The following is a 20454-nucleotide window of genomic DNA, read 5'->3' on the forward strand; positions in this document are numbered from 1 at the left end:
TGTCTATGTCTACGTCTGTGTCTGTGTCTATATCTGTGTCTGTGTCTTTCTGTGTCTGTATCTATGTCTGTGTCTGTGTCTATGTCTGTGTCTGTATCTATGTCCGTGTCTGTCTGTGTCTGTATCTATGTGTCTCTATGTCTACGTCTGTGTCTGTGTCTATGTCTGTGTCTGTGTCTGTATCTATGTCCGTGTCTGTCTGTGTCTGTATCTATGTCTGTATCTATGTGTGTCTATGTCTACGTCTGTGTCTGTCTACATCTGTGTCTGTGTCTATATCTGTGTCTGTGTCTGTCTCTGTCTGTATCTATATCTGTGTCTATCTATGTCTGTGTCTGTATCTATATCAATGTCTGTTTCTGTGTCTTTCTGTGTCTGTATCTATGTCTGTGTCTGTGTCTATGTCTGTATCTATGTCCGTGTCTGTCTGTGTCTGTATCTATGTCTGTATCTATGTGTGTCTATGTCTACATCTGTATCTGTGTCTATGTCTGTGTCTGTGTCTGTATCTATGTCTGTGTCTGTATCTACGTCTGTGTCTGTGTCTGTGTCTATGTCTGTGTCTGTCTCTGTCTGTATCTATATCTGTGTCTATATCTATGTCTGTGTCTTTATCTATGTCCATGTCTGTGTCTGTATCTATGTCTGTGTCTGTGTCTGTATCAATGTCTGTTTCTGTGTCTTTCTGTGTCTGTATCTATGTCTGTGTCTGTGTCTATGTCTGTGTCTGTATCTATGTCCGTGTCTGTCTGTGTCTGTATCTATGTCTGTATCTATGTGTGTCTATGTCTATGTCTGTGTCTGTGTCTATGTCTGTGTCTGTGTCTGTATCTATGTCTGTATCTATGTGTGTCTATGTCTACGTCTGTGTCTGTGTCTATGTCTGTGTCTGTGTCTGTATCTATGTCTGTGTCTGTATCTACGTCTGTGTCTGTGTCTGTGTCTATGTCTGTGTCTGTCTCTGTCTGTATCTATATCTGTGTCTATATCTATGTCTGTGTCTTTATCTATGTCCATGTCTGTGTCTGTATCAATGTCTGTTTCTGTGTCTTTCTGTGTCTGTATCTATGTCTGTGTCTGTGTCTGTGTCTATGTCTGTGTCTGTATCTATGTCCGTGTCTGTCTGTGTCTGTATCTATGTCTGTATCTATGTGTGTCTATATCTACGTCTGTGTCTGTGTCTATGTCTGTGTCTGTGTCTGTATCTATGTCTGTGTCTGTGTCTGTATCTATGTCTGTGTCTGTCTGTGTCTGTATCTATATCTCTGTCTATATCTATGTCTGTGTCTGTATCCATGCCTGTGTCAGCATTTACATCTCTATATGATATCTGAAGCAGTTTTTGTACTTACATCTGGCTGCAGGCGGGTGTGGATGTGGAAAATAATATACATTTCACATAGACACAGTGTCAGAGACCGAGACAGTGGAGCCAGAGACCCTGGGCGCAAAACCTGTAGCCTATGTTACTGTTATATTTAAGTTACTTAGCCTCCCTGCACCTCAGTTTCCTAAGCTAGAAAGTGGGTAAGGAGGGAGGGGAGTTGTCCTTCCAAAATCCCTCCTAGATGTAGATTTATGAGTTTGTGATTCTAATTTGGGAGGGAAGGGTAAAGGGAGAGAGAGATGGGGAGAGACAGACAGACAGGGACAGAAACAGAGTCATAGAGAGACAGACAGAAACACAAAGATGGAGAAAGGGAAGCAGAGACACACAGAGACACAGAGATAGAAAGAGACAGAGAGAGGGAGAAAAGGAGAGGGAGAGGGAGAAAGGGAGGAGGGAGGGAAGCACAGAACGAGAGACAGAGAAGGGATTAAACAAGCGGGAGGACAGGAAAGGCCTGGCACCTCATGACTGGCCTGGTAACTGCTCACTGACCAAACCTCCTCAAGAGGAGCCGCGAGTAAAGCCCGATGGAAGCTCTGGCTGGGAGGCAGTGTCCAGGCCCGCTGGACAGTCAGTGCTGAGGTGTGGCCCGATTCAGGAGGGAGCTCGGGGCCGCCGTGGCCGGAATAAGTGGTACGGGAAGGGGGATATTGGGAAATACCTGGACGCTCACCACACTTCCCCGGCGGCTGCTGTTCTGGCTTTCGGAGACGGTTTGGTTGCTGTAACATAAGGCATCGAATGCCAGGATCCCTCCGACACAGTCCCCTATTAGGCAGACCTGGAGCACAGAGAAGTCCCGGCCCCACATCAAATCACCTTTCTGGGGCCTGGGGGGCCATCAAACAGCCCTCCTCCTCTAGCCAACAGAAACCCCCCCAGGAGCATCCAGAGGAGGGGATTTTTGTCCCTGCTCCCCAGGGGTAAATGTGGGTCGCCAGCCCCCCACAGCCTCGGGACCCACCTGCCCATTGAAGGTCATGCCCTCCTGAGACTTGAGGAATTCATTGTAGGCGTGATTAGCACGCTGGATCACCATGGCAACTGCCTCCTGGTACTGGGGAGAAGAGGTGGCCAGCAGGGGCAGGGCTGCGAGTGGGATGTGGTCCTGGCTGTTGGAAAGGCAGCCTTCATCATAGCTGTAGGGGCTTAGGCTGCAAGGGAACAGAGGGTGTGAACCGGAGGTCTTACTGATGCCTTATGGTCTCACACGAGTCATTTGGGGAAATAACATGCAAAGAGTAGTCATTTGGAATTTAATATCTTCCCTTATTTAAAGGAACATATAAGTAATGTACATATATATATATCTGAGGAATATATAAGGAAATATATAAGTAATAAAGTAAAATAAGGAAAAAACAATAAAGCCCAACTTAGCACTTGGCACATGAATGCGGGTGACAGAGTACAGTCCCCGCTATCCAGCAGCCCCCACTTCTCGGCTAGGAGGTTTGAGAGATTTTTCAGCATCTTGCTGCCGGGACTGTTCTTGGCTTCTGGCTTGCTCAGAGTCCAAGCTCCCTTTACCGATCACGGCTCTGGCTATTTAGATTGCTCTAAGAAGTTGATTATGAATTTCCCCCAATTTCTGCAAATCCCTCCTATTTGTAATTTCTTATTATATAACAATGTTCCATGATGTTCACTGAAGACGCTCACCAAGCTGAGTACTCACTTTGCTCTCTATTCTTTACCAACTTAAAAAGTGCTACTCTGAATATTGTAGATGGAAACCTTTTTTTTTTTTTTTTTTTTTTTTTGGCTTTGCCCCCTCTGGGATATAATGGAATCCCTGGGGCAAAGTGACATTTCTCACATCATTCTAAAGGGACCCGAGATCCGTTTTTGTAACCTGAATCCTAAAATGCTGCAGGGATTATCTATATTCCACCAAATTTGCCAACCAGGGGGGCCTGCCCAGGCCCCTTACCAGGCCGAGAAATGGCTGGGCCAATGTCCTTGCTATTTCTTTGGGTGGTAATTTTTCAGGGTACCGGGGACTGCATGGGGATTTCACTACATGCATCAATCTCAGCATCCACTAGGACTCAATTTTCAATTTTTTTTTTTTTTAACTCAAAGGAAACATTTCCTTCCTTCCTTCTTCTTCTTCTTTTTTTAATTATTTATTAGTTTTCAACATTTACTTTATTCCCCCCCCCCCTCTGAGGCTGGGGTTAAGTGACTTGCCCAGGGTCACACAGCTAGGAAGTATTAAGTGTCTGAGACCACATTTGAACTCGGGTTCTCCTGAATTCAGGGCTGGTGCTCTATACACTGCGCCCCCTAGCTGCCCCTTTTCAACGTTTACTTTAATAATATTTTGATGTACGTTTTTTCTCCCTTCTTCCTTGCCCAAGACGGCAATCAATCTGATAAAATTTATACCTGCACAGTCATATTACACATAGTAAAAGAAACATTTCTGAAAGATTCTAATCCAGCATGCAGGAGAGAAAAAAGAAAAGGTGGGGGCAGGAGGAGATAAATACTGCCTAACAAGGAAAGCCGTCCAGCATGGAAGTGTGATGCTTTGGGAGGTAGCGTGCCCCAAAAGCTGGAAGCGACCTCAGACATCACAGGCTTTCATCCCAAACATCTCTGGGCCTTACTATTTTTTTCTTCACAGATGAGGAAACAGACTTGTCTGAATAAGGACAGACAGTAAGGAACAGAGTTAGGATTAGAATCCAAATCCTTTGACCCTAAATTAGGCTTTCCACTGTCTCACTGCAGAGATGGGCCATCCTCATCTATGAGGAAAAACAATAACCACCAGAGATGGATGGGATTAAACCACGTGCGATCTGAGGTCCCCTCCGGCCTTTCTGACTGGCACAATGTGGGACCCTACATGTCCTCTCCACGCTCTGATATCCTCAGCCATCAAAGCCATTAAAGTCGCTCCCAGTTCTAAATCTGTGATTCCCTCCTGGATGGAACACAAAATTGAGGACCTGAAGTCACAGGGGGAATAAGTAACAGAACCGGAATTCAGATTAAAATGGAATTCTGGCAGCTCCAAGGTCATCTGGCTCAGCACAGGGCTTCTCCTGCTCCTCCACTGCCTCCGTTGTCTTCACTATCCCAGGCTGGGGAGCTGATTAGGAACTCAGCCTTTCAGGAGATGAACGGGACCCTAATATCTGAACTTTTGTACAGACCCAAATCTGATGTCTTCTCAGAACCCAGGAGAGACTTTTCCTGGTGGGAAATCCAGAAAACCTTAAGGACTTCCCTAATTCAGCTTCTGGGGCAGGAAGGTAGCCCAGCAGAGAGAACACCAGGCCCGGAGGCAGAGGGATCTGAGTTCAAATCTGGCCTCAGATACTTCAGAGCTGTGTGACCTTGAGCAAATCACTTCACCCTGTTTGCCTCAGTTTCCTTATCTGTAAAATGAGCTAGAGAAGCAAATGGCAAACCATTCCAGCATCCTTGCCAAGAAAACCTCACTCAGGGTCACAAAAAGTGGGACACGGCTGAAATGAGTAAATAACAAACATGTTCAGATTCTGTCACTCACTTGGAGACGAGAGAAAAGGCTTCGGAGCAGATGGGTGGGCAGGGGACCAGCTTGATGGTGATGCGACCGAGGGCAGTGGGGTAGTGCACGCGCATGACCGTGTCAAAGGCTGTGGCAATAGTATTGACGTCGCCCTGTTTCGAGCTCTGGTCCCCAGTCCCCGTGTCCAGGATGTTTCCACCATGTAGCACCAGCAGCAAGACGTGGATCTTGGAGGGCGGCACCAGCGGAGGGCTGGCTTCGTCCTAAGGCAGGAAGGGAAGGGGACAGATCTGGTCACGGCACAGGCACAAGGCAGGCTGCGAGCCTGGCTGGGAGCTACAGGCTTAAGTTCTTCAGGGATCAGTAGCAGGCACTAGTCTCATATCATTAATAAAACTGAAGGCCATCAGGTGTCCTTCCATCTGTCCTGGGATAACTTAGCGAACTCCACTCCCTGAGTATGTCCTCGAGGCAGGGCCCATTTCCCTTCTGCCTCCATGTCCCTAGGAGCCTAGTATTACGTCTGCCATAGCAGGGATGATGAATCAATGCTTATCATTAGATTAAACCCATTCACTCACTGAAGGGACCTTTGGCTCATTACCTAGCATTTTATAGAAAACGGAAGCCTCTAAGTGGCCTTCTTAGGGCAGAAAGACAGCAAGAGAAGGGTTTTGGGGAGCTGAAGACTCCAGATCTGCTGCTCTGCGGGGTCTGTTCTGTGTCTTTACAAGAGGCTCCGGGACAGATCCGCCTCCTGCCCACAGTGCCTGCCAGGCAATGGGCACTTACACAGAGCTTACCCAAAGTAAAGCCTATTCTTGCCCTCAAAGGGCCCATAGTTTAATAGGAAAGACAACACGGATATATAAGGAATAGATGGAAAGTAATTACGCTGCTGCAGGAAGGGACTTGGAAGGCTGAATCTAACCCCCCTCGTTTTATAGATGGGAAAACAAGTATATTGAGTATACTTAAGTATATTGAGGCTTACAAAACTGGTGAATTCCTGGCTCATTTGAGGCTTTGGGCAAACCCATGGCCGGGGAGAGAGCCAAACCCTTCCGGACTCTGGAAGTACGATGGCCAACTAGCTCCTAAGCTAGGATAGAGGTGAGTCTGGCCCTCTCTGCCACTGGCACAATGCAGGATCCTACATGACCTCTCCACGCTCTGAAATCCTCATCTACCAAATGAAGGGATGTCCCGCCTAGTTCTAAATCTGTGATTCCCTCACTTGAAATGTTCGTGTAGGGAAGGGTTCAAAGAGAAGGAGATTTCTCAACATAAAGAAGATCCAACTCACTTCCAGTTGATCAATGATGGACAGAGGTAGCTACACCCAGAGAAGAAACACTGGGAAGTGAATGTAAATTGTTAGCACTAATATCTGTCTGCCCAGGTTGCATGTACCTTCGGATTCTAATGTTTATTGTGCAACAAGAAAATGGTATTTACACACATGTATTGTACCTAGACTATATTGTAACACATGTAAAATGTATGGTATTGCCTGTCGTCGGGGGGAGGGAATAGAGGGAGGGGGGGTAATTTGGAAAAATGAATACAAGGGATAATATTATAAATATATATATATATATAATAAAAAAATAAAAGAGAAGGAGATTTCAGTGAATGAATTCCCAGAGGGAACGGACTGAACCTCAGGGCAGGAAGGGACCTCAGAGGTTACCTCATCCTTGACAAGTGGCCAGCCTGGGCTAGGCTCACATCCAGGGACACAAGTTCTCTCTATGGCCCATCCAAGGTTTTGACGTTTCTCGCCCTTTAGAAACCTAAATTTGAACTCTTTCCGATGTCCAACCCCACCTCCATCAGGGGCTCCCGACTTTGCCCTCTGGGAACAAGGAGAGCGAGACAAACCCCTTTTCCATCTGATGTGGCAGCCCTTGGGATCCTGGAAGCAGCTTGCTCACCTCTGCCCCAAACCTCCTCTCTCCCAGGATAAACATCCCTCTAATAATAACCGCAGTGACATTTACCCAGAGAACACTTAAAAGGTTTCCAAATTGCTGCACATACACTATCTCATTGGAGCCTCCCAACAATTCAATTCAGTCTCCCCAAAAATTAAGGCTCTCGTTGCGTGTCAGGCACCTTGCTGAGCCCTGGGTGTGCAGAGACAGAACAGGGAGGCCGGTGCTCCAGGTGCTCATTTTGCAGGTAACAGGACAGGGACTTGAGAAAGGTTAACGGCTGAGTTCAGTGTCCCTCAGCTAGTAAGCCCTGGGGTGGCCGGCAAGCTCGCACTTCCTGTCGCCACATTTAATGTGTTCTGATGCTGACCTTGGACAAGAGGCTTTCGTCTCAGCTTCCTCGACTCTGCTGCTGGACTTTGCCTCTGCTGCTCTGCCCATGTTCAACTCCACCGAGCAAGACGTTTCTCCCAGGATAAACTTGTCACCAGGCTGCTCCCCAAGCCTTGATCGACACTGCCTCTGCTCCCCCACAACTGGGGGGCTGGATGGTGGAGCGATCCTAGGCTCAGCAGCCAGAGACAGAGTGGGTTCTGCTCCCTGCAACAAGATGCTGGGATCCCGCCCCAGCTCTCCTGCCTCCTTCTTCATGTGCTGTTGGCCCCTGGCCCCCTTTAGATTGTGAGCCCCTTGAGGGCTTCTGTATATCCTCAGTACCCAGAACAGCACCTGGTACCTAGTAGGAGCTTAATAAATGTCTATTGGATAATTGTGTTGGGCATGACCCTGAAATTCTATCCACCTTTAAGTCTATTTTACATCCAGGAGATCAGTGCCCACACAGAATGGTCTTTGTATCTATTGCAGCCAGGAGTGTGCACGTGTGTATGTGTACAGGAGAGGAAGAGAGAGAGGTAGAGAGAGAGAGAGAGAGAGAGAGAGAGAGAGAGAGAGAGAGAGAGAGAGAGACATACACAGAGAGACAAGAGAGAAAGAGATAGAAAGGAAGAGAAAGAGATGGAGAGAGAGGAGAGAATTAGAGTGAGAGAGGAGAGACAGGCAGAGACACACACACAAGAGACAGAGGGAGAGAAAAAGAGTCAAAGACAGACAGAGAGAGAGAGAGAGAGGGGAACAAACTTTGTGGACCACTCCAATCCATCCTACATGAAGCTCTGTAGCCTGGGAGCCAACGAGAGAGGCTAGGAATAGAGGCTGTCTCTAGCTTAGGCCAGAATCAATTCACCAATCAACTGCTCAATCAGAAAGCCTTTAGGAAGCACCTACTTCATAGCAAGCCCTGGGGAACAGAGACAAAAAGAAACTGTATCTGCCTCCAGGGAGCTTATATTCTAATCAGGGGTATCACACGCATACATAAATATGCCCCAAATAAGCCAAGTCTGTGCAGAGGAGCTAAACTTTCAAAGATGGGAAGGGGTTTGGGGGTCGGGGGCAGGAAGCTGGGTTTCTGGGAAGAAGGGACAGTTTGAGCAGAAGTGTCGAGGCAGGAATGAATAAGGAAATCAAAGTAATGGGGCACAGGGAACAAAAGGGTACAGATTAATGACAGCGGGAGGATCTCGATGGACCTGCACTGAGAGGAGACTTGAAGAGCAAGCCAAGGGTTTGGAGGACAAAGGCGATAGGGAGCTATTAAACATCTTGGGAGAGGAATAATGACGGAAGGGGAATTTTAGGAATAAGAGCTGGGTAATTTGTAAACTATGGATAGAAGCATGGAGAGGATGGAGGCAGGAAACCTTGGGGGAGGTCCCCCTTAAGATTCCATTTCATTTAGCACAAACTCTCCACTTCTATTTAATGAATATCTTCTGGAGGGGGATACTGAGTCCTTGCCCAAGACCACAGGGCCACAGATTTGAGCTCCTCTGCATAAATAATTAGGATACCCAAATCAATGCCAAAGTTTTCTTTGCCCATATTCTGAATTAGCTGTGTATAGGCTATATCCATGGAGTAGAACATACGCCCCCTGAGGGCAAAGATTATTTTATCTATTGCCAGAACCTAGTAGGGTGCTGGCATATAGCAGGTGCTCAACAGATTGAGAGCTGGAAGAGACTTCTTAGGCCATCAAGTCAAGCTGTTTCATTTTATAGATGGAAACAGAGGCCCAGGAAGGTTAAAAGATTAAGCATCAGAGATGGGATTTGAATCCAGGCCCCTTTACTCCAAACCCAGTCTTACCACTTTGCCTTCTGTAATGTTCTTCTCTAAATTATAATTGTTCTCTGGGTACAGGTTTCTTGGGGAGCTTCTGGAGGCAGCCTTAGTTTCAGTTCAGTTCAATCACCCCAAATGCAGCCAGGAGTTAAAGTCCAAATTCTTTATTGTCTCTTTTCCTGGGGCCGGTTAGCTTTAGTAGAGGCCTATCTCTCTCCTTGGTTCCGAGAGCTCCCTCCGAATGTCTCTAAATCCAAAGGTTTGTCCTTTAGCCTCCAGCCAGCACAAAGGTGGAAGTTGGAATGAATCTGACTCTGCCTCCGAGAGTGGGCTTGTGGGCTTCTGACTTGTGAATCTCCAGAAGTCAATCCTAGTTGAGGCTCCTAGTTTATACATGCTCTCTAAAGGTGTGAACTCTCTCTCTCTTTTTTTTTTCCCTGAGGCTGGGGTTACGTGACTTGCCCAGGGTCACACAGCTAGGAAGTGTTAAGTGTCTGAGACCAGATTTGAACTCGGGTCCTCCTGAATTCAAGGCTGGTGCTCTATCCACTGTGCCACCTAGCTGCCCCTTAGTGTGAACTCTCTTAAAGGTGTGAACTAAGTATATAAGCATTATCTCTATCAATTCCAGTGACTTAGCACCTTGTTTCAAGTTCTGGCCCATAACATCTCCCACTTTCTTTTGATTTAGAACATAGGTGATAATGAACTTCCCTGACTTCTCAAGGAGGTGAGAACCCCCCAAAATGAAGGAGATCACACCTTCCCTGATTGCTCAAAAAAGAAGTGAAAACACCATAAAAAGGAGGTGTCACACCCTCCCTGACTTCTCAGGGAAATGAAAACACCAAAGGAAATCAAATCAGATTAGCGGGTTTCTGAAGGGGCTTACTTGAAACAGGTATATATAAATCCCTCAATATGAGAGGTATTACATAAATTACATAAGCACATAGTTACATAACACAGGCTGGTAGTGATGTAACAAATAACATGAATTAACATAAAGATTTATACATGTCCATAAGTCCTAGAAATAATCCAAAAGGAATCCATTGTCCATTAGCTCATGTTCCAGGAATCCAATAATTCCTGCAAGTTTTGAAGTCCTACAATAGTTTCATCCTGTGTTAGGGAATGCAATGATTCCTGCCTGGTTTTCAAGTACTGCAATAATCTCATTATCAGCCATGTTCTTTCAGTGTCAGATGTTTCTTAGATCTTCTCCTTTGTTGAGGTTTTTCTCCTTTTCTGTTTCTCTCCAGGTGCTTGTTGCCACCCATCTGTTTCCTTCTCCATTTGTAAAAATACAAGCAAACCCTCTCTCCCAGGCAGTTAAACTATCTCGTCCCTTCTATTTACCACTTTTGGGATTTCTCCTCATTACCTGGCAATTATATTGAAGCTATTTGCACTGGACACTGCCCTGTTGGTTTAAAAGGCCTGTATTCTCCCCAAGTGTAATCCCTTTCTGCTGATTGCTTTTTGGCTGACTGATCATGTAATCCCTTTCTACCATGTGATTGCTTTTCGGCTGGTTTATCACATCAGAGTCCTAACCTAAAGACTCTCTGGGTGTAAATTCAGCTGCCATCATGCCCCACCTATCTTTTGTATGACATCTGGGCCCCTGCCTCTCATTCCCCTGGGTCAATCTACATTCTGAGGCCCAGTGGAAACCCTTGTAGCATTTTGGGGTTTTAGGTCTTCTCTCACCCTGTTTTCTCACTCTATCTCCATATCTACATTGAGCTCTTAGATGTCCAACTTTTCCACATTGAAAGCATTGATGATTTTCTCTAGAAGTCCCTTGCCAGAAAGGACCCTGTCTTCCCATGTTCATCATAGTCTGGGTATAATAAGCATTTGTGCCCACTGTAGTACAGCATCTTATGATCTCCTCTAAAGGAGCATTTTTGTGTGGTCCTCATATAATTCTTCTGCAAACCTCATTGGCATTTTCCTTAACCAAATGTCTGGCCATTACTTCTGTAGTTGCATTTTCTCTAATAGTTCTATTTGCAAATGTCCCACAAAATCCGCAAAAGGTTCATTGGGACCTTGTTCTATTTTTGTGAAGGCTTTACCTTCATCTTTTTATCTGGGGAGGGAACCCCAAGCTTTTATTGCAGCCTTAGAAATTTGCTCACACACTGTTATGGGAAAATCAATCTGTTCTGAATTCTCTCTGTATTGACCTTCACCAGCTAATTGGTCAAAAGTGACTTGTACATTAACTCCTTTGTCTATTGCATCTGGCTTGAATTCTACATAATTCATGATACTCTGAAAGCCACAAGTTTTGTCCAAGTTCTAAACATGTCCTTGCTATGGGTTTGCAATCACTGGGGGTTAGGATTTCCAAGTTATCTAATAACATCTTAACATAAGATGATGTAGTCCACTCTTGTGCAACCCTTTTTCAAATCCTTAATTCTTTCCAGATCAAAAGGTGTGTATCTTCTCCTTTTTTGACCGGAAGAATCAAGCTCTTCAATCACAGGGTATGCATCTATAAAATCAGATATAGTCTCTCCTTCATTTTTTGCCTTAACCAGTGCTTTTTCTAATCTTTCATAGGCTGCTTAATAGGTGATTCTGTTTGTGTTACTACTCCTTCCCCTCCTCCTTCTTCCTTCACCCATGAAGAGTTAATTGAGGGAGATAGGTCAGGGGATAGGAAATGCTACTTAACTCCATTCTAATCTGATTCTTCATCCTTTTTACCTAGTTTAGTTGGCACCTCCCCCACTTGCTCTTTCTTCTTTTTCCTTATTCTATAACTTATATAATTTCCTAAAGCCAGTTGTATTAAATTGGATGTATTAAGTGTCTTTGGAAATTGAGTCGTCTATTTTCATTGTAGAATTGACAACGTTGCTCTTCTACTAATTTCCACTCCTCTAAATCCAATTCTTTTTCCATAGAAAACCAAGGAGATATATACTACCCAGTTTCTAAAAGTTCAGTGATCTGCTCTCAAATTATAATTAAACCTTGGCTTTTCATAACCCTGACAATGTTCTCTACACATTTTCCTTGAAGAGAAGCAGAAGGCTGTTTTCTAAACATTTGTCCCATTTCAGCTGAAATTCTACATTAGCTCTTTTAACAAAGTTTCCTTATTGTACTCACCCTAATTTCTGGGTCACAGATGAAGTTTCTTGGTCCACGTTCAGGCACCAAAATGTAATGTTCTCTTCTCTAAAATATAATTGTTCTCTGGAAGCAGGTTTCTTAAGGGGCTTCTGGGAGCAGTCTTAGTTTCAGTTCAGTGTAATCACCCCAAATGTAACCAAGAGTTAAAGTCCAGATGCTTTATTGTGTCCTTCAAAATCTTGTCTCTTTTCCTGGGGCCAGTTAGCTTTAGTAGAGGCTTATCTCTCTCCTTGGTTCCCAAGAGCTCCCTCTGAATGTCTCCGAATCCAAAGGTTTGTCCTTCAGCCTCCAGCCAGCACAAAGGTGAAAGTTGGAGTGAATCTGACTCTGCCTCCGAGAGTGGGCTTGTGGGCTTCTGACTTGTGAATCTCCAGAAGTCAATCCTAGTTGAGGCTCCTAGCTTATACATGCTCTCTAAAGGTGTGAACTCTAATGTGAGCTCTCTTAAAGGTGTGAACTAAGTACATAAGCATTGTCTCTATCAATTCCAGTAACTTAGCACCTTGTTTCAAGTTCTGGCCCCTTGGGGGCAGCTAGGTGGCGCAGTAGATAGAGCCCCAGCCCTGAATTCAGGAGGACCTGAGTTCAAATCTGGTCTCAGATACTTAACACTTCCTAGCTGTGTGGCCCTGGGCAAGTCATTTAACCCCAGCCTCAGAAAAAAAAAACAAAAAAGAAAAAGTTCTGGCCCCTAACAGCCTTCCATTTTAGTCATCATGACGACTCATGACAAATGACGATCTATGAAAGTGCATAGTCAGCCTACAAATCTGGCACTAGGTGCACACGAGAAGCACACTCAGTGGAAGATTCCCAGGGATACCCAAAACATAGAGAAATTCTGAAACGGGGGAAAGTGGGAGCTGTCTCCAGGGCACGAGACCTGGGACACTAGATGCCAACTGAGCTACCAACCTATGCCATTATTTCAGTCTTGTAGATCAGCCCAAAGTCATCCTCTGCCACGTGGGGTGCCCTGCCTGGGGGAGATGGAGGATTCTTAGGAACACTGATTTTAAAGCTCAAAGGGATCTTGGAGGTCAGCTAGCATGATGGCCCTTTCATTTTACAGTTGGGGAAACTAAGGCCCAGAAGGATCATATCATGGGAGATTTTGGGATCATAATTTAGAAAGAGAAAGGGCCTTAAGAGATCAAGGCAGAGGTCTACCTGCCATCTGGGGGAGGGGGTGGAGGGAAGGAGGGGAAAGTTGGAACAAAAGGTTTTGCAATTGTCAGTGCTGAAAAATTACCCATGCATATATCTTGTAAATAAATAAATAAATAAATAAATAAATAAATAAATAAATAAAAAGAGATCAAGGCAGAGAATTCTTAAAGGGGGAAAAGTGGTGACGGTTGTGGCTGAGCCCAGAGTCAGAAAGACCCGAGAGGTTTTGTTTGCCTCGGATTCCCCATCTGTAAAAATGGGGATGATAATAGCACTTCCCTCAAATGAGAGAATATTTGTAAAGCATTTTAGCACAGCGCTGGCACATAGTAGGTGCTTAATATATGCTTGTTCCCTTCCCCTGTGAATTTGTTTTGTTTTTTTCCCCCTGAGGCTGGGGTTAAGTGACTTGCCCAGGTCACACAGCTAGGAAGTGTTAAGTGTCTGAGGCCAGATTTGAACTCGGGTCCTCCTGAATTCAAGGCTGGTGCTCTATCCACTGGGCCACCTAGCCACCCTGAATTTGTTATTTTCAAAACCTATTTGGATGATGGTATGTCAATATAATCATTCTCCTTTGTAATTCTATGCATTTTATTTTGTGCATTTAGAATCATTGCTCAGAGAAGGGGTCTGGGACAGAAAAAAAGATTACGAATCCCTGGTCTAGTCTGAGCTCCTAATCTTACAGGTGCCTAGAGTTGTCACAGAAGTGATCATTTTGCTCAATCCCCTCAATTTACAGATGAGGAAACTGAGACATAGGAGGGGGGGAAGGATTTCTCCCAAGGAGGTAAGTGGGAGGATACAAAGCTGAACTCAGGTCCTCTGACTGGCAGTTCAGAAATCCTGCAAGGGCACAATACCTAAGGGTCCCCTTCCCCCTGGCAGTGGCCTAGAGGGTACCCCAGTGAGGAAATAAGCATTTTTGGGGGGTTTCTGTAATGAGGGCCATGGCAGCAGTTCAAGCTACAAGAAGGAAAGGGGCCCTGGTCTTTGTTCCTTCATTAAGGGGCAATGGATTTGTGCCCTTCCTCACCAGAGCCCTCTGCAAACAGAGCCCACCCCTACTCTTCAATCACAAAATCCAACCTCATCTGTCCAGGAGCCAGGATGCCCAAGGGTGACAGGGTGGGGGGGCTGCCCATGTGCTGAAGCTCCAGGGGAGGCCATTTTGGAGTCTCACTTTGCCTGATACCCACTTGCAGCCTGAGAATGGAATTTTCCTTTCCATCCCAGGGTTACTGAGAGTTTAATTGTTTAATTTCTGTGGTGCGGGGGATCTAGGGGAGCCTCCCAGAGCTGCAGTGAGCATGGATCAAAATGGCCGTGAGATCATTGGATCTTACAAAGATCATCTAATTCAACTTGCCCATTGTACAGATGAGGAAGCTGGAGGCTCATTGGGGGTTACATGACTTGGTAACCGGAGATCTGGATTCAGATCCAAGTCCAATACTCTACCCACTACCGAAGGGGTGGGGCAAACAAAGACCCAGACCCTGTGCTGTTCTGCTCCCCCTTTCCCCTCCCTGCCTGCAATGCAATCGGCCACACGGCAGCCCTCCGTGGGAGGAAGAGGAGGGGCCCAAAGCTCCTTTGCAAAAAAAACCCAGAAGCCCTACAAACACACACACAAGGATCTACATAACTGCTTTATTTGACAGGTTTAGACAGCAGCTGTCCTGAGCCCCTTGGGTCACACGTGCTGGGTGCTGCCTTCTGCCTCTGCCTGGGCAACCTTCACTCCAGAGTTTTCATGCCCTTCACACTTGATTTTTCCTAAGTTTTTCTTCACCTGAAAGCACTCTCATTTTATGCCCTGGCACACAGCTGATTTCCACGCCACGTTATGTGGCAATTGGCGAGAGCTTTGGTCCCTCCAAACCACTTTGGAGTTTTCTAGTCCCTCTCCCACAGGGTCCCCTTTCCCCTGGCAGTGGCCCGGAGGGCCCCCAGTGAGGAAAGCAGCATTTCTTTGAGCACATACCAAGTCTGGGGGCATCCCTCTTGACTTTACCCATGTACCAGCCTGTGCAATCCAGCCCCGCATTTGTCCAGTTGGTATAGAGCTAAATCCCTACTAGACTGCAAGCTCCTTAAGGGTAGTGTTACCCCATCACATCACTAAGAGAACTATAGACTCTCAAAACTGGAAGGAGCTTGGAGATCATCATACTCTTGTACAAAGACTGGAAGGGGGAAAGGCGCCGGCTCAGGGTCACCCTGGGGAATGGCCAAGAGGGCGGAAGGGCTCCTGGCCTCCTGCCTGGGGCTCTTTCTATCACATTCCCTTCCAGGCTAAGAAAGCTTTGCAGCTCTGGGATGTGAGGTCAGCGGGACCGGAGCACAAGGGCATTTGAGATGGGGAAGGGACCAGTGATCGTCCCATGGGAGGGTCAGCCTAACAGAGAAATGAAGGGGCTTGGGGGGGGGGGGGCTGGCTTCAAGCTCTGGAAGGGCTTTAACGGATGCCTGTTTCCATCTCCCGTGGGAGGGCCCTCACACAGAAATGAGACAGGACTGATTCTGCTTGGGCCCGGGGCATGGAGAGGCAGTTTTAGGATACATGAAAAGCCAGAGGGTAGGGAACAAGCATTTATTAAGCCCCCCACAGTGCCAGGTGTTGTGCTGAGTGCGTTACAAATACTGGATCCTCCCAATATTGTTGGATCCTCCAATGTTGTCGGATTCTCACAACAACTCTGAGATGTAGGTGCTGTTATTATCTCCATTTTATGGATGAGGAAACTGAGGCAGAGGCTAAACGACCTGCCCAGGGTCACATGGCTGAGTAAGGATCAAATCTTCCTGAGCCAAGACAGTCCTCTCTCCATCAGGAGGACAGCCGCCCATCTGCCTCGGAAGAAAAATCTTGCTAACGTGAGACCTGTTGCAAATACAGGTTCTGTGGATCCCTATATGGCTGGGGTGAGTTTCTGCCTCCCAGAACCCTGGTTTCCTCATCTGTACAATGATACTACTGAGGTCCCTTCTAGGTCTCAAACAATGGCCTTCTAGAAGGAGTGTGGGCTTGTTGTCCAGGTACATGATGGCTTCTGAGGTCCTCTCCAGCTCTGAAGCCCCGTGGCCCATCCCACTGGAGCAGTCTGGGGCCCTACCCCGCCCCCCAATCCAGAGGCTCACCTCAGCTACGTTGAGCTGCTCCACGTTGCTGGTTTCAGGGTATTCGTTGGCTACTGGCTCAGGGTACAGATTGTCTGCAACAAAAAACCAGCCCCCAATGTGACCTGGGAGACTCTTGAGTATATATGTGTGTTGGGGTGGGGGGCCGGGTCCCAAAGGTCCTGTACCTCCCGGCCCCGCCCCCCACCCTTGGCAACCTCAGCCCCAGGGTGGCAGAGCCACCAGTGGCCCAGTCATACCAAGGGATGTCGGACTTGTGACCTCATGCAGCTCTGCCCATGGGGGAGCAGTGATCACAGGCGCTGGAACAAAAACAGAATCGAGAGAGACAGACAGAGAGATAGAGAAAGAGACAAACAGAGAGACAAGACAGATAGATGGAAAGAGAGACAGAGAGAGAAGGAGGTAGAGAGGGAAGGAGAGAGAGAAAAAGAAAGAGAATGAGAGAGAGAGAGAGAGAGAGAGAGAGAGGGAGGGAGGGAGGAAGGGAGGGAGGGAGGAAGGCGAAGGGGAAGGGGAAGGGGAAGGGGAAGGGGAAGGGGAAGGGGAAGGGGAAGGGGAAGGGGAAGGGGAAGGGGAAGGGGAAGGGGAAGGGGAAGGGGAAGGGGAAGGGGAAGGGGAAGGGGAAGGGGAAGGGGAAGGGGAAGGGGAAGGGGAAGGGGAAGGGGAAGGGGAAGGGGAAGGGGAAGGGGAAGGGGAAGGGGAAGGGGAAGGGGAAGGGGAAGGGGAAGGGGAAGGGGAAGGGGAAGGGGAAGGGGAAGGGGAAGGGGAAGGGGAAGGGGAAGGGGAAGGGGAAGGGGAAGGGGAAGGGGAAGGGGAAGGGAGAAGGGGAAGGGGAAGGGGAAGGGGAAGGGGAAGGGGAAGGGGAAGGGGAAGGGGAAGGGGAAGGGGAAAGGGGAAGGGAAGGGAAGGGAAGGGAAGGGAAGGGAAGGGAAGGGAAGGGAAGGGAAGGGAAGGGAAGGGAAGGGAAGGGAAGGGAAGGGAAGGGAAGGGAAGGGAAGGGAAGGGAAGGGAAGGGAAGGGAAGGGAAGGGAAGGGAAGGGAAGGGAAGGGAAGGGAAGGGAAGGGAAGGGAAGGGAAGGGAAGGGAAGGGAAGGGAAGGGAAGGGAAGGGAAGGGAAGGGAAGGGAAGGGAAGGGAAGGGAAGGGAAGGGAAGGGAAGGGAAGGGAAGGGAAGGGAAGGGAAGGGAAGGGAAGGGAAGGGAAGGGAAGGGAAGGGAAGGGAAGGGAAGGGAAGGGAAGGGAAGGGAAGGGAAGGGAAGGGAAGGGAAGGGAAGGGAAGGGAAGGGAAGGGAAGGGAAGGGAAGGGAAGGGAAGGGAAGGGAAGGGAAGGGAAGGGAAGGGAAGGGAAGGGAAGGGAAGGGAAGGGAAGGGAAGGGAAGGGAAGGGAAGGGAAGGGAAGGGAAGGGAAGGGAAGGGAAGGGAAGGGAAGGGAAGGGAAGGGAAGGGAAGGGAAGGGAAGGGAAGGGAAGGGAAGGGAAGGGAAGGGAAGGGAAGGGAAGGGAAGGGAAGGGAAGGGAAGGGAAGGGAAGGGAAGGGAAGGGAAGGGAAGGGAAGGGAAGGGAAGGGAAGGGAAGGGAAGGGAAGGAAGAAGAGACAAAGAAGAACAAAAGAGAAAGACAAAGAAGGACAAAGAGAGATAAAAAAGAAACAATGAGAGAGAGAGAATCAGAGCAAGAGTGAGAAAGCAAGAGTAAGAGAGAGAGAGAACGAGAGTGAGAGAGTGAGAGCAAGAGAGAGAGAGAGAGAGATGGAGATGTGGATTCTGGCCCAGCTTCTGCCATCTCCCCTCACCACCCAAGCTGAAGTCAGAGGGCACTTTTGTTCTTTACCATCTGGTTCTGGGGTTTCGATCTTGTCCATAAGGTCATCGGAGCTCCACTTGGTGATTTCCTTGGGGAATGACTCCTCATTGTCAGACAGGTCCTCTGGAGGGGGAAGAAGAAGGGGACGGGTTGCATTTATGGCCCACTCACATCTGCTGTGTCATGACTGAGATGGTCTGGATGTGAATCTGGTATGGAGGGTGGGACCCCTCCCAGAGGGGTTTGAGATTTCCAACTCAGGACCACACTCCCCCCCTAAGGTCCCAGTCCATACCAAACCTCTATCACTTCATGTACAGAGGACTTTTCTTTGGAATAAAAGAAACCTTTTTAGCCTGGCACACAATCACAGATTTAGGGGAGGGAGATATGCTAAATGCTTTATGTGTATTATCTCATTTGATTCTCCCTACCACCTTGGGAGGTAGGGATTGTTACTATCCCCATTTTACAGATGAGAACCCCCAAGGCACATGGGATTAAGTGACTTGCCCAGGATCACAGTGTCAGTGAGTATCCAAAGCCGGATTTGAACTCGGGGCCCAGGGCTTGAGTCGTATTTCACATATTCTAAAGCTCTACTCTGCAATTAGGCCCCAATCTGCCATAAAGTTTGATTTAACTTAACATGAACCTATTTCCAATCCACTTCTACTGTGGCGAGAAAACCGTCCAAGCCAGCAGAGTCTCCCATGTGCCCTTGACATGACTCACTGCCTTGAGATTTCAGGGAACATGTACAGCAATTGTGAACAAGGTAAAAAGGTTTAAAAATAGAACTTGGGTTAACCAAATTCCCAAATTGAGCAATCAGCAACTACATCTCTATCTGCCTCCTCCACGACTGTCTCAGAGGAATCTCTGGGGTTCCTCCCACAGATCCCGAGTCCACACCGAACAGGCGGCATCTTGAGTTTGGCTAGAAGTGGGGCTGACCCTAGATTAATGCTTTCCAGAGGTAGAAAAAGGATATAAGTGCTAGGTCTGTATCCCCAAAGAGATTTAAAAAAACAAGCAAACAAAAAGAAAAGGACTTCTATGTACAAAAATATTAACAGTGGCTCTTTTCTGGGGGCAAAAAATTGGAAATGGAGGGGATGACATCACCCGGAAAATGGCTGAACAAAGTGGAACCTGGGATTGTGACTCGTGCTGTAAGAAATGGCGAGCAGGATGCTCTCAGAAAAACCGAGAGGGACTCCCATGAGCTGATACAAAGTGAAATGTACTGTGACCAGAGTAAGAGCATTACTGTAAGCTATGAATGACTTAGCTGTTCTCAGCCACACAATGATCCAAGACTACTCTGAAGGGCTTAGGATGAAAAATACTATCCATATCCGGAGGAAGAACAGATGGTATGGGAATCCGGACTGAAGCATAACCAAAGAAAAGAAGAAAAGAAAAGGAGGGATTGTCCTTACACGAAGGATCCCCCAAGCATCACAGGGGTGGGGAAGGCAGAGTACTTTCTGGTTAGATACAGCTCTTTATCCATTCACCTGATGAAAGGCCCCTCTCCCTTTGGTGTTGATCTACCCCACATCCTAATCTTCCCAAGATGCTTTGGAGAGAAATATTATTTCTTAACATTTCTATAGATATTACAAAGGGAGATTTTCAGGATACTTCCTCATAAGCATGTGCGTGTGCGTGTGCGTGTGTGTGTGTGTGTGTGTGTGTGTGTGTGTGTGTGTGTGTATAAAGTCAAGTAATTCAGGAGGATACTAGCTTAGTATACAAAGTGGAGTTCACTGAGTGATTTTTGACAGAAGCTGGGGATCCTGGCAGAGAGAGGAAAAGAATTCTGTTCAGGTAGTAATTGTCTACGAAGCACAAGGGACTGGACAACAGATACAGAAAGAGGTAAAAGAAAGTCCTTGCCCTCAAGGAGCTTCTGGTTTGATGAGGAGCATGACAAACAGTCCTTGTAAAAACCAAAGCAAGAGCTTCCTGGTAGGGCTGTCTGTTAGATTGTCAGGTTTGCTAAGGTAGTGCAGTGGTAAAGTGCTGGAGTCAGAAAGACCTGAGTTCAAATCTAACCTCAATACTTTCTTTTTCTTTTTTACTGAGGCACGGGAAAAAAGTGAAAAAAGTTAAAAGTTTAAAAAGGGGGGGTTAAGTGACTTGT

At 47.1% G+C, this 20454-nt stretch overlaps 1 protein-coding gene across 14 annotated transcripts in view; it reads right to left on the reverse strand.

The window, feature by feature from the left end:
* Nucleotides 1-20454, reverse strand: part of PITPNM2 (phosphatidylinositol transfer protein membrane associated 2) — a 266887-nt gene that overhangs the window by 27036 nt on the left and 219397 nt on the right. For 9 of the 14 annotated variants that reach the window (XM_074298846.1, XM_074298806.1, XM_074298768.1 and 6 more), the window contains 6 exons: nucleotides 18330-18425; nucleotides 16738-16800; nucleotides 16499-16572; nucleotides 4917-5161; nucleotides 2355-2544; nucleotides 2052-2171 (listed from right to left, as the gene is read on the reverse strand). In XM_074298846.1, the coding sequence (XP_074154947.1) occupies nucleotides 2052-2171; nucleotides 2355-2544; nucleotides 4917-5161; nucleotides 16499-16572; nucleotides 16738-16800; nucleotides 18330-18425 (788 nt within the window). The remainder of the gene's footprint in view (nucleotides 1-2051; nucleotides 2172-2354; nucleotides 2545-4916; nucleotides 5162-16498; nucleotides 16573-16737; nucleotides 16801-18329; nucleotides 18426-20454) is intronic. The other 5 variants (XM_074298857.1, XM_074298824.1, XM_074298835.1 and 2 more) reach the window with 2 other exon arrangements.

Source organism: Sminthopsis crassicaudata, chromosome 1 (assembly GCF_048593235.1).
Source record: "Sminthopsis crassicaudata isolate SCR6 chromosome 1, ASM4859323v1, whole genome shotgun sequence".
Taxonomy (NCBI): domain Eukaryota; kingdom Metazoa; phylum Chordata; class Mammalia; order Dasyuromorphia; family Dasyuridae; genus Sminthopsis; species Sminthopsis crassicaudata.